Source organism: Dendrobium catenatum, unplaced genomic scaffold, assembly GCF_001605985.2.
Source record: "Dendrobium catenatum unplaced genomic scaffold, ASM160598v2 fragScaff_scaffold_81, whole genome shotgun sequence".
NCBI classification, from domain to species: domain Eukaryota; kingdom Viridiplantae; phylum Streptophyta; class Magnoliopsida; order Asparagales; family Orchidaceae; genus Dendrobium; species Dendrobium catenatum.
Genome location: NW_021318543.1, coordinates 532,724 through 547,491, shown reverse-complemented (window position 1 = coordinate 547,491; position 14,768 = coordinate 532,724). Strand labels below are relative to the sequence as shown.

Sequence of the window (14,768 nt, the reverse complement as noted above, 5' to 3'; positions counted from 1 at the left end):
TATCGCAGCACAAGCATGCCATTAATTTTTATAACATTATCCTTCAAACTCTTATCTATAATCACACCTACACCATTTCTAGTATGACTCCTACCCGAATACCAAAGTTTTAAACCTAAACTATCAATCTCCTTAGCTCTCTCTCCAACCCATTTAGTTTCCTGAATGCACATAATATTTAACTTCCGATGAATCTTAATATCTATTGATTCCATTAATTTTCATGTAAGGGAACCTATATTTAAAGTTCCTATCCTAAATTTAGTTTCATGGACTAGCTTATTTTCCCACATCCATTCTTGATGTGGGAACCCTTGCCTATTTAACATTGCACGCGGGCGCTGATGTAGCGGCCCTTGCACACTTGTCACTATATTTAGGTCATACAGCGCATCGCTTCCAGAGGATGTTCTAGCATTAACACAATTTCTTAAAGGATTCATGTCATTATTATTCGAAAAATTTTAGGTTGGTTGTCGACTACCTAACGCAACCCTCCATTTTTCTTATTCAGGACTTGGGACCTGGCAACGACAGTGTTCAATGAAGGGCTTTATAAATTTCCAGTACCTGGACTTCTTGGCCCATCTTCAACATGAACATCTTATATGGTGAAGCATATTTTTCAGTCTTCAGAGTTCAGATCTAAGGTCTTATTTAATGCTCGATAAATCATATTCTCTTTACTTCCGTATGGATAAGAACATTGCAAACCATATTATTGATATTACTTTGAATCTTGAATATCTTTTGGCATTGCATGTCATCGATCTGTTTAGGCGCCAACAAGATTCATTGAATAATACAAGTGACTACCTCTCTGTCATCTTCTTCAGTATAATTGCCATTGCCTTAAGCTCCAGCACTAATTCCTTGTTCGGCCCATATGGATCATTATTTAACTCGATTTGACTGTTGGTTTTTCATTTGAGTATTGGATCAATTTAGAATTGCACTTTTTGACTGGAGGTGTGACATCAAAGTTCTTATTGCTGTTAACTGTCGTGTACCCACTTTGATTGTTTGTGGTGCTTGTATGGTTCTTTGAATATTATTTGAAGTCTTATTATTCATTCGAATTTGTTGAGCTTCAATACTTAAAGGCCAGATTCATGACATCTATCACCTTCCAAAAATGTTTGAGAACTAGAAATGGCCAACTTAAGGCCCCTAATATAACTAATCACTTGCTGATCCACTATTTCTAACCCTTTACATCTGGTATTAAATAAATAAAATTTCTGCATTTACCCTAAAACTCTTCGATTTGCTTGTATTATGATATTGTTGATACAGTAATTTTTCATAATTAAGATGAATAAGATGTAGCAAATATTCCCATCTTTGCCCACGTGCAAATGCATTGTTTTGCCGTTGGCAATTAAATTATAATTGTTCTCACCAAATTTAGGCTCAACCTTTCAATTTATACACCCTTGACTTAATGATCTTCTTGAATTTTCAAACAATCAAGAAAAAAATCAATAGTGTGAATCCTATCAAGGAAAACCTCAACGTTTAATCCATCCTTGAATGTGGGCAAGTCCATTCTAATTTAGAAATTTTTCCGAGTTTAGCCAATCTTGAGAGCATTATTAGCCATTGTGATATTTCCCTCTTTATTAGAAAAGTTTTCATCATATTGTAGATTGCATGGATGATACTTGAGTTGTCATTAGTGGGGTTTAACTTCACCCTTGAGGGGACCTGGAAAGAAGTCTCCTCTTTCTTCTTGATTCTTGATGCCCACTCTTTGAAATCCTCATATGCTCTCAAACCTTACCAAAAATTTATCAATGTCTCTTTTGTCATATTGTCACCCAAATATGCCATAGTTGTCGTGCTTGTATGCATTAATGTCTTCGGTACATAATCTATTATTTCCTCTAAACCCATTATCGATCTGACATTGGTGTTCAATGTTATTCTACGAATGTTGTCCTGTGATTTATGTCTGGCGATTATTGTCAGGAGGGCATTCTTTATCATCGATATATGGCATACAACTTCCCGCGATCTAATTACTTTTTCCATTACTAGGTCGTTGTTTGTCATTCATGTCAGCGCCAAATCCGATGTTGCTAGTATTGTTGAAGCTTTGCACTCATTAAGTTGGCATATGCCGAGCTCACACATAACACTGCCTCGTAATTTGACAACCATCAAAATCATTATCAACATTAGTTTTCCTATTAAAGCATCGATGCCATCAACACATCAAATGACCTGCTTGAGTCGCCGGCATCAGGTCTCGGCATCAGGTCTCGGCATCTTCCTCATCCATCCATCATATACCTTTGAACAACATGGGCTCTGATAGTAACTGGCACAAAAAGATGCATCCGAGAACCCAAACAAGAGAAACAAGAAAAACAAGTAGGTCCCCTTATTTATCAGGAAACTCAACTCCAAGGCAAGCGTAGAACGGGAAGTAATTGGGTAATGACAAGTAATAACAAAGCTAGGAAACTTTGGTCTTAAAGTGGAAATAAAGAAAAAAACTAAACAGTTCAATAAAATGAATTATTAGGAGACCAATTCTAATGATCATTCAAGTACTGCATCACTCGAAGACGCCACTAAGGAGCTCCCTAACTCTTTTGTAAACGATGTTCAAGTCACACCTTGCATTTACTGAGGCAGCTAGATGAAAGTGGCTCGAAGGATATGGAATTATCTTATAAAAATGCACTTGTTAGTCTTCAATGATACAATCAATTGCTTGAATACTTTTTTCTAATTGTGTAGTTAGGTCCTGGAACTTACAAGATCTTTCTTTTATTGAGGGTCAAGGAGGCATATTTGGGGTTGAACTTCAGTGTTATTGTAACTTTCCCCTGTTGAGGTTTATAATTTTGTATGAAGTGAGTTCTTCTTCCAGATGATCTCAAAGGGTGCTCTATAACATCCTTCATGGTCATTTCTTATGTAAGGATGGTGAAGGTGAAATAATATAATTTTATATTTAAATTCATATTGATTCAATACTTGGAATTTAAACTTCTCAATCTTAAACTTTGCCAATGATGCTTTTTTTGCCTCAATAATTAGGCTTCATTTAATATCTCCTATTCCCGGGTTTCTATGAACCAACTTAAGCTTTGTTTGGCACCACTTTCTTACTGCTTCTTAAAGCGACTTTTTAGTACCAAAAATTTAATTTTTGTACTAAAAAGCTGCTTTAAGAAGCAGTCAGAAAGTCATCCCAAACAAAGCCTTAATTTGTCTCTGGTAGCATTTGTGCTTTGTGATCCTTTTAAATTATTGAATTTAACCCCTGCTCTGTCTCACAATTGTATCTCTATTTATCCTTCTGAAGCAACTAAAGTAATTTGTTTGCTTCACAGGTTACTGCTTGTTGTGTTGATTATTGGTAATGCTAACTGTTTTAAAACCTTGCTCTTGCAGCTACTAGATGATATTGCTGAGAAGTTTTACGGTGTACGACGACAAGCTGCTTTTCCCGGCATGTTCGGTGATATATTCAAGGTAATAAGATCCATTTCTTAGTTTATTTAACACCATTGAATTATTTGAGGGGTAATTTCAATGCTTAAATAAACTTTCTGACCTACATTTTTATTTTTATTTTTTTTTAACTTTCTTACCTACGTAATATTACATATAAAGTTAGTTTAGGTTTCGTTTGGGAAGTTTTAGACCATTTTTTTTTTCTTTTAAGATATTTTTATACTAAAAAACAGATTTACAAAATAGTAAGAAAGCCATCCCATGGGACAGCTGTCTTATTGCTTTATAAAACAAAGTTTTAGTATAATTTTTTTTTCAAAAAATTTTTGTACTAAAACTTTGTTTTATAAAGCAATACGAAAGTTGTCCCAAATGAAGTCTTAGGCTTTGTTTGGGACGACTTTCTTTCTGCTTCGTAAAGCAACTTTTTAGTATAAAAATTTTAATTTTTGTACTAAAAAGTTGTTTTATGAAGCAGTAAGAAAGACGTCCAAACGAAGCATTTGTCTCACTAAGAAACTGTGGCATTATTATTTGATATAAGCATTTCCACTATAATCTAATTATCAGTAGAAGAATGAGAAGGTTTAGATTCTATTGCCATCTGCTCTTATATTTCATTCAAAATCTTAAAAGTCTGTTTTTTATCCTTGCAGATGATGGATATGCAATTGTGAGGACAGGTTGCATGGCTTTGCATTCGAATATTATTATCATGACCATTTTTACAAAGAGCGTTATTGGGAATTCAAAAGTGGCATTTATACAAACATAATTTCAGTTTTTTATTATGTTTTTTTTTTTTGGTAATGTGCAGTACATTCCCCTTCTTAATAAATGACTAACGTAATTGTACGATTCCTTCACATTTTCTCTAGTTGATGGAAGCAAATTTTATTTCTATTGTGGAAGATGAAAATCTTGCTTTTTTTTTTTGGCAAAAATATGAAGAATTGTTTCCTCCTTTATGTTTGCAAGCTGTGATAATCCAATATAGGAAGTAAAAAAGATTTCCTCAACTCAACATTAAGGACTAAGACTACAATATGTATAAAGGTTAAAATTAAGGTTTCATCTTTTCTAGTTTTTTAGTATAAATATTATAATTTTATTGTAGAAAATTGCTTAAAGAAATAGTGAGAAAGATGTCTCAAATGAAGTCTAATGTATCGGAATATTTTCATGTCATAGACAACTTTATTTGCTCGATAAATTTCAAGAAGATTGATTCATATGGAGCCACTTTGCAAGTATGATAAAAATTTTTAAAAGTGCTTTGAGGTGAACAAGTAAAGAAGAAAGAGTGATGGAAGTAAAAAAAAAAAAAAATTATAGAATTATTATTACAAGAAATGTTGAGACACAAATGTGACAAATGAGAGGTGATGTTTTTTTGAAGTATTTTTTTTTATTGGGAGTATGATAGCTATAGATGTTTTAAGTAGGATGAAGATGTTGTGAGGAAGTTGACTATGGACTAGATTTAAGTTTCGTTTGAGACGGCTTTCCTCAAATTCGATGTTAGAATAACTTTATTAATGCCCACTTTGTCTCCTAGAATGATGCCATTCCAAAAAACTTACTAGGAACAATTCCTTATTTAAGCCTTAGCCCTGATTATTACTCATCAATTAGGTCGGTTGTTCTTGCTCTTTTTGAATTTGAGCATTATATCAACTCATTTTGATCTATTGTTTAGGAGCTTTGGCTATAAACTAAGATGTTTTAAATTTGAGTCTTATGTATATGATGTGTTTGTAAGTTTATCTAATTGGCCTAAATGTCTCACCAAAAAAATTATATGTGGCTCTTCACCTCATGCATTGAGGTGAATTTGGGCCAAACTATAAAAAAAATATAATACCTTGATTTTGATTTATGTGTTTACTTTTATTATTTCCGTATTATATTTGTAGTGTAGTGTAAATTTAATTTATCGTATTAAATTCATTTGCTTTATTGGCGCTCTTTAAAGGTGTTTTGGGCATTTTCATAACATCAATTTATATTCTTCATATTTGCTTTCTTTTTCTATTTGATTTGAGAAATTTTAGGTTTCTCCAACATACGTATATTGGTTCATACGTCAACAAAAATCATCTTGATCTGGCATAAATCTCAATTAAAAATTGGATTAGAAACTTCTGAAATTAAATTTGGGACCATCCAAACTCCGATTTGAGCAAGCTTATAGTCAAATGGAACATCTCGAGAAGATGAACTCAAAGACACCAAATTGAGTGCAATTAGAGCCTAAATCAAAGAACCAAAATACTCTTGGAAGATTCAAAATATTAATTGGATGACCAAACAATGTCCATATATGACACTCTTCTAGTTGAATCTAGCGACTTGATGAAACGAATCCAACGAGCCCAAGGTCATCAAATACTGACATAATTAAGACACTTAAAAGCTCGATAAATATTCTATGATCAAGGGAATCACTATGAGCCATCTGATAGAACACTTCAAATCTACTATGGATCTTCTCAATATTTATTGAGGATCTCAATCCAAAAAAAAATATAGATAGACCCCATTCTTTACATTGAAGGGATGATGAAGAAGAGAAGAGCTCTAGCACTTGAAGAATCCTGGAGCTCCACCCCGACACAACCATCGATGAATCTACACCACTAGACCTCCGTTGTTGAATCTCCTCGAGACCACTGTCGTTAGTCTTTCATGTAGTAGCCATTGACAAGCCTTCCTCTAATCATAGTCACCAACATTGGTCCTTCTGATCTTCGTCACTTGTCAACTATGATCTCTCTAACCATCGTTGCTTGATTATGGTTCTTTCCACCTCTGTCGCCCGTCGACTATGGTTTCTCCAACCAGTGTCGCTCTACCACAATTCTTCCAACGTTCGTCGCCCACTGACTATGGTCTCTCCGACCATTATCTCCCGACTACGGTTCTTCCAACCTATGTTGCCCTTCGGCTACGATCCCTTCAACCACTATTGCCTTACTACAGTCCTTCCAACCACCATCGTCAGACTACGATCTTTTCAACCTCCATCTCTCGCCGATTATGATCCATCTGACCACCGTCACCTGACTATAGTCCTTCTGACCACCGTCACCCGACTATGGTCATTCCAACCTCTGTCGCTCATCATTGTCTCTCTAAGCATTATCGCCCAACTACGATCCTTCTAACCTTGGTCACTTGCCTATTATGATCCTTCTGACTAACCAAATAAGCAAGACAATACTCTCTTGAGAACAACTATCATATCATTCTCCAATTGTGTAATGAGCTATATATAATGTATATTTGTTATATTGATCCATCTGACCACCGTCACCTTTACTAGAACCTCAAAAGGCTATTCATATCAATGTCATGGGCATGGTTGAAGCAAGATAGTCCCTTGGACATGATTTATTATCAAGTTTTAAAGAAGTGTTTTAGGGCAACCTTAGGCATTTTTTTATCACTTTTCAAGCATCAACCACAGCTGCATCAATTTTGTGGGAAGCATATTTAGACTAAGAGGTAACCTTTGGTGCAACCCCAACTGCGGGGGAGGAACTGTGTAGTGCTGAGCGCACTCCCCCCACCGCACGCCCCACCCTTGAAATTTATTTTTTGCCCCCAGCCGACCTTTTTGTTTCAGCCAATTTGCCCCTCCAAAAATTGGAAAACCTTTTGGTCACCCGCTATTTTCATCCAATAATGTTGAACTTTTCTAACACTAACTAACAAGTCTGTGAAAAGCGATTATATGCAAAATATATTATTTTTGTATCATTACATATATATTTTATTTTTTTTATAAATTTGCTACTTAAGTGTGACTGTGGACAAAAAAATTCTCTAATATTTTTAATATCCAAAACAATATCTTTGAAAACCATAAAGCTCCTAGAAAATTCAATGATGCTTTTATTAAATTTCAAGCTCTATATTGTCCACAACTAGACTTTTACTTCATCGGCAAAGTCTTAGTCTTGACCTTGAAAAGACTGCAACTGTTTAAAGACATACCGATCTTCACCTTCGATTTGAGATACACGTGATGTTTTCCATCTCCTAATAAAAGGTATAATTAATCCTAAGGGGATTCGATTTGACATCTTTCATAGTGGTTAATATCATTGAGCAATGCTCTAATAAACAACCTTATATAGGTAAACATCATTAGTGGATTTCCTCGACTTATCCATACATGTTAATGCTATTGAGCAACATTCAAACAAATAACATTAGATAGGCCAAACATTCCTGGTGGATTCCATCAATCTCTTCCACGTAGCACTCCAACGCATCTCTCTTAACTCTTTTAAGGAAAGATCAGATCCTCATTAGGCTTCCATTGGTACCATGAGTGTGCCACTAAACTATTGCAATTGACACAAAGTTCGATCCCCTCCATCAAAATATCCAATATTTGCCCCCATCATCTCAACCGTCACGTTAGCTTGTCGTCCTATTATTAACATCAAAATGTCACCTAACTAGCCCCGTTAAGCTTTCATCGTTTAACTATCACCATAGGCATATTGCCCAAATCTTTGCATCAAAGGACCAACTTATGATATGTGTATCTCTTCCTAAGCATCAACCATCTTTGGACTTCCTCCCCTCCATTGATTATCATCAGGTTTCCTCTTAAGTGTTGTCGTCATCGGTTCTCTTCTTGATCACCAATCATTGTTGAACTTCCTCTTATCTACTAATTATCACCAGATCTCCTCCAGGGCATTGCTAATGTTAGATCTCCTTTTAAGTATTGCCATCGCCAGGTCATTTTTCAAATTTTGGGTAAAGCTTGGAAAGGCACAAGAGAACTAGGCTTTGATTGTCACTGATGTTCTTTGAGCTACCAATCTATTGGATCGGTATAAGAGAACAATGCTTTGATCGTCAATAATCACTACGGGAAAACACGTGATTACCGTCGGAATTTCCGGCGGATTTTTTTGCGCCGGCATTGTCGGCGCAGGTTCCGGCGGAATGATGCGACATAACGTTTACGGCGTCATTTCCGGCGGATCGGACGCCGGAAATTTACCGGCGTCAATTGCGCCGGAAATACCGCCGGTGAAAAGGGCTCTGGATTATTTCCGGCGCAGATTACGGCGGAAACGTTCTTCTAAACTCAACGAAACCGTTCCGGCGGATTATGCGCCGGCTTATTTAAGTAAGTAACTGAGAACAAAGAATGAATAAATAGGGTGATAAAGGACACCCTTGTCTAAAGCCACTTTTCCCTTTGATACCATCCAACCCAACTCCATTAATATGAACTACAAAAATAGGATCAGTAATACACTCCATAACAAGTTTGGAGTAGCCTATTGGAAAACCAAAGTAGTTCTGGACTTGCTTAAGAGTATTCCATGCCATACTATCATAAGACAGTTCCATATCCAATTTGATTGCCATCAAACCTCTTTTGGAATTAGAAAATCTGAATTTATGGAAAAGTTCTTGTGCCATGAGAACATGCTCAGATAAAGACCTACCTTTGATGAAAGCCACTTGCTCCTCAGATACAAGGTTGTGAATAACATACATCATTCTATTTAATAACACTTTCTCCACTACTTTATAAATAGACATGCAAAGGCTGATAGATCTAAAGTTAGAAGGATATAAAGAATTGCTTACTTTTGGGATAAGCACCACCATTATTTCTTTCCACTTGGGAGACATAGAACTCGAGCTAAAGAATAATTGAATAGCTTTCCGAACATCCATCCCAATGATCTTCCAGTAAGCTTTAAGAAAGGAATAGGTGATTCCATCCATCCCGGGAGAAATGTTATTGCCAAGTTTTTTTTTATTGGGAGTATAATAGCTATAGATGTTTTAAGTAGGATGAAGATGAGGTGAGGAAGTTGACTATAGACTAGATTTAAGCTTCGTTTGAGATGACTTTCCTCAAATTCGATGTTAGAATAAGTTTATTCATGCCCACTTTGTCTCCTAGAATGATGCCATTCCAAAAAAAAAACTTACTAGGAACAATTCCTTATTTAAGGCTTAGCCCTGATGATTACTCATCAATTAGGTCGGTTGTTCTTGCTCTTTTTGAATTTGAGCATTATACCAGCTCACTTTGATCTATTGTTTAGGAGCTTTGGCTATAAACTAAGATGTTTTAAGTTTGAGTCTAATGTATATGATATGTTTGTAAGTTTATCTAATTGGCCTAATGTCCCACCAAAAAAATTATGCATTGAGGTGAATTTGGGCCAAACTATAAAAAAATATAATACCTTTATTTTGATTTATGTGTTTACTTTTATTATTTCCGTATTATATTTGTAGTGTAGTGTAAATTTAATTTATCGTATTAATTTCATTTGCTCTATTGGCGCTCTTTAATGGTGTTTTGGGCATTTTCATAACATCAATTTATATTCTTCATATTTGATTTCTTTTTCTATTTGATTTGAGAAATTTTATGTTTCTCCAACATACGCATATGTCAACAAAAATCGACTTGATCTGGCACAAATCTCAATACAAAATTTAATTAGAAACTTCTGAAATTAAATTTGGGACCATCTAAACTTCGATTTGAGCAAGCTTATAGTCAAATTGAACATCTTGAGAAGATGAACTCAAAGACACCAAATTCAGTGCAATTAGAGCCTAAATCAAAGAACCAAAATACTCTTTGAAGCTTCAAAATATTAATTAGATGACCTAACGATGTCCATATATGACACTCTTCTAGTTGAATCTTGTGACTTGATGAAACGAATCCAACGAGCCCAAGGTCATCAAATACTGACATAATTATGGCACTTAAAAAGCTCGATAAATATTCTATGATCAAGGGAACCACTATGAGCCGTCTGATAGAACACTTCAAATCTACTATGGATCTTCTCAATATTTATTGAGGATCTCACTCCAAAAAAAATATAGATAGACCCCATTCTTTACATTAAAGGGATGAGAAAGAAGAGAAGAGCTCTTGCACTTGAAGAATCCTAGCACTCCACCCCAACACAACCACCGACGAATCTGCACCACTAGACCTTTGTTGTTGAATCTCCTCAAGACCATTGTCGTCAGTCTTTCATGTAGTAGCCATTGACGAGCCTTTCCTCTAATCATAGTTACCAACATTGGTCCTTCCTATCTTCGTCGCTTGTCAACTATGATCTCTCTAACCATCGTTGCTTAACTATAGTCCTTTCCACCTCTGTCGCCCGCCGACTACGGTTTCTCCAACCAGTGTCGCTCGACTACGATTCTTCCAATGTTCGTCGCTCATTGACTCTAGTCTCTCCGACCATTGTCTCCCGACTGTGGTTCTTCCAACCACTGTTGCCCTTCGGCAACGATCCCTTCGACCACCATCGCCTTACTACGGTCATTCCAACCACCATCGCCAGACTACGATCTTTTCAACCTCCATCTCTCGCCGACTATGATCCATCTGACCACCGTCGCCTGACTACAATCATTTTGACCACCATCACCCGACTATGGTCATTCCAACCTCTATTGCTCATCATTGTTTCTCTGACCACTATCGCCCAACTACGATCCTTCTAACCTTAGTCATTTATCTATTACGGACCTTCTGACCATAATCGTCCAACTACGACCCTACCAACCAAACAAGCAAGACATTACTCTCTTGAGAACAACTATCATATCATTCTCCAACTCTGTAATGAGATATATATAATGTATATTTATTACATTGAGCCAATACCCTCCTCTAAGAAGGCAAAATATTATAATCAACCACCAACACAAGTGAAATCAATTTGCATGGGCAAGGCTCCATGATGCGTTTCCTCTTTTGGGGGTTTCACGTAAAAATTCTGGTGTCTCTATAAACAATGCACCCCTACTCTTTTACCTATTTTTGTGATGGATCTTCATACAAAGCTGGATGCTAAACTTTATATTTATGTACCACTGTGAATATTCTAGAACGTGACAATTTGGCGCCATATGTGAGAAATGATTCTTGGCTAGGGATCAACCTTTACAATAACCTCAAAAGGCTATTCATATCAATGTCCTGGGCATGGTTGAAGCAAGATAGTCCCTTGGACATGATTTATTATCAAGTTTTAAAGAAGTTTTTAGGGTAACCTTAGGCATTTTTTTATCACTTTTCAAGCATCAATCATAGCTGCATCAATTTTGTGGAAGCATATTTAGACTAAGAGGTAACTTTGGTGCAACCTCAACTGCGGGGGCGGAACTGTGTAGTGGTGAGCGCACTCCCCCCAAAGCTCCTAGAAAATTCAATGATGCTTTTATTAAATTTCAAGCTCTATATTGTCCACAACTAGACTTCTACTTCATCAACAAAGTCTTAGTCTTGACCTTGAAAAGACTGTAACTGTTTAAGACATACCGATGTTCATCTTCGATTTGAGATACACGTGATGTTTTCCACCTCCTAATAAAAGGTATAATCAATCCTAAGGGGTTTCGATTTGACATCTTTCATACTGGTTAATATCATTGAGCAATGCTCTAATAAATAACCTTATATAGGTAAACATCCTTAGTGGATTCCTTGACTCATCCATATATGTTAATGCTATCGAGCAACATTCAAACAAATAACATTAGATAGGCCAAACATTCCTGGTGGATTCCATCGATCTCTTCCACGTAGCACTTCAACACATCTCTCTTAACTCTTTTAAGAAAAGATCGGATCCCCATCATGCTTCCATTGGCACCATGAGTGTGCCACTAAACTGTTGCAATTGACACAGAGTTCGATCCCCTCCATCAAAATATCCAATATCTACCCCCATCATCTCAACCGTCGCATTAGCTCACCGTCCGATTATCAATATCAAAATGTCACCTAACTAGCTCCATTAAGCTTTCATCGTTTGACTACCACCATAGGCATATTGCCCAAATCTTTGCATCAAAGGACCAACTTATGATTGGTGTATCTCTTCCTAAGCATCAACCATCTCTGGACTTCCTCCCCTCCATTGATTATCATCGGGTTTCCTCTTAAGTGTTGTCGTCGTCGGTTCTCTTCTTGACCACCAATCATTGTTGAACTTCCTCCTATCTACTAATTATCACCAAATCTTCTCCAGGGCATTGCTAATGTCAGATCTCTTGCTAAGTATTGCTATTGCCTAGTCATTATTCAAATTTTGGGGAAAGCTTGGAAAGGCACAAGAGAACTAGGCTTTGATCGTCACTGATGTTCTCCGAGCTGCCAATCCATTGGATTGGTATAAGAGAACCATGCTTTGATCGTCAATAATGTTTGCTTTGATCGCTACCAATGTTCTCTAAGCTATTAATCCGTGGGAAAGCTAGGACTGACACAAGAGAGTCAAGTTTTGATCGCCGCTGACAATCTACAAGCTACTTAATCCAAAAGAGGACATGGATCGACATAAGAGATTGTGTTTTTTCCTCGCCCCTAAGGGGGGTATTTATAGGTGCAAGAAATAAGGAAGATGAAATGACTTTCTATAATTTTTTATAATTTTTTTTTTAAATTTCAATATTTGTTTTATAATTTTAAAAGGATAAAAAATACCAATTTCTCTCTCTCTCTCTCTCTCTCTCTCTCTCTCTCTCTCTCTTTATACATACATATAATGTCGCAACAATGTCACCTCATATTCGTTGTCCCCCCCCCAATGGGAGCTAAAAAAAGATTACAAAAGGGGCATTGTACGTGCCCCATCTACGTGCAAAGAGTGCACCCAGGCGCTTTTATAGGTGGCCTTGTTTGGCCGACTGGCCGGTTCAACTTCCAAGCCTTGTCTGGGCCACTTTCTAGCTCGAATGGTCTAATTTGAATGTTTTTTTGGGTTTCCAAAAATCATTTTTTTAGTGTTTCAAACTTAATTTTGATACTTTCGGGGCCAAACAGAGTTTGAACAATCAATATCAAGCAATTTTAAAGTTTAGAAGCTAAATTTATCAACATTTTTTGTTCTTGACCATGTCCTAACTTAAAAAAAATTTCATGTTATGATCAATGACATTTTACTCAATTCCCAGGTTTGAGGGGAGATCCATGTTGATATCTAGGAGGTGGTTGCACCAATATTCATGCAATATTCAGTCACAAGCAACTCGAAAAAGTTCAGGCACATATTTTCGGACTTCACGAGCTTTGACATCCAAAAATATAGGGCAACTAATACGTCACCAAAAATCGCCTTGATCTAGTATGAATCTCGATGCAAATCTGAATTCAAAACTTTTAAAATTAAATTTGGGGCCATCCAAACTCCTATTTCAATATGCTTATAGACAAATTGAACATCTTGAGAAGATGAAGCCTATGACATTAAATTCAGTGTAATTCAAGCCCAAATGAGCCCAAATCAAAAGACTAAAACACTCTTGAAAGCTTCAAAACATTAATTTGATGATCAAATGATATCCAAATATAATATGTTTATAGCTGAATTGAGCAGCAATTTCTGACATCACTAAGGCACTTAAATGCTTGATAAACACTCTATGATCAAGAGAATCACTATGAGCCATCCGATAGAACATTCGAAATCTACCATGGATCTTCTTAATACATAGTGATAATGTCACTCACAAAAACTATAAATAGACCCCCATTCTTTACATGAATGGGAGGAGGAGGAAGAGAAGAGCTCTATGGCTTGTTTATGCACTAATTTATATTTATGCATTGACTCAATGATCATGTGAAAGTGATTGCTATGATTTGACTGTTTGACATACATATTGCTTATGTACCATGCTTTAATTTCAGTTATAGGTATTTGGTGACCTATTGGCTTTTTAAGTATATTATATGTGATTAATGATTTCAGGTCAGGGCATGGGAGCAGGAGTGTGAGATTGATCAGGATTCTTCAGGTTTTGTTCCTTTTTGTTATAGTTATTCTTTTGTGCTCACGATAAGATGAATACGTGATTTATGTGTAGATCCTGAGTATTGTAAATGACTTTTGGGAATGAATGTAAATGTGAACATTGATGTTTTTAAATAATAGAATATGTTGTACTGTTTATCACTGATTGCTGATCATAGATAACTCTAGTTGATTGATTTAAAATGATTGACTGAATAATTCTTCCAAGTTAGATACTGGGGTTATCACAGTTTTCACATAAAAATTTTGGTGTTTCTTATAAATAATGCACCCTACTATTTTATATGTTTGTGTGCTTGATCTTCGTACAAAGCTAGAACGCTAAATTTTATTTTTCTCTATCATCACAAATATTTCAGAACGCAACATTAGTTATCTGTAAGTTCGAAGAAAAGCTCTTTATTGTGCCATTTCTTTTTAAAGTACTAGTTTTTCTCTTTATATAAAATT

The 14,768-nt window shown here is 36.0% G+C and overlaps 1 protein-coding gene across 1 annotated transcript in view; it reads left to right on the top strand.

The window, feature by feature from the left end:
- Window positions 1-4,382, top strand: part of LOC110096499 (Golgi to ER traffic protein 4 homolog) — a 70,857-nt gene extending 66,475 nt beyond the window's left edge. The window contains exons 11-12 of the mRNA XM_028696571.1: window positions 3,409-3,489; window positions 4,128-4,382. Of these exons, the coding sequence (XP_028552404.1) occupies window positions 3,409-3,489; window positions 4,128-4,148 (102 nt within the window). The 3' untranslated portion in view covers window positions 4,149-4,382. The remainder of the gene's footprint in view (window positions 1-3,408; window positions 3,490-4,127) is intronic.
- The last annotated feature ends 10,386 nt before the right edge of the window (window positions 4,383-14,768 follow it).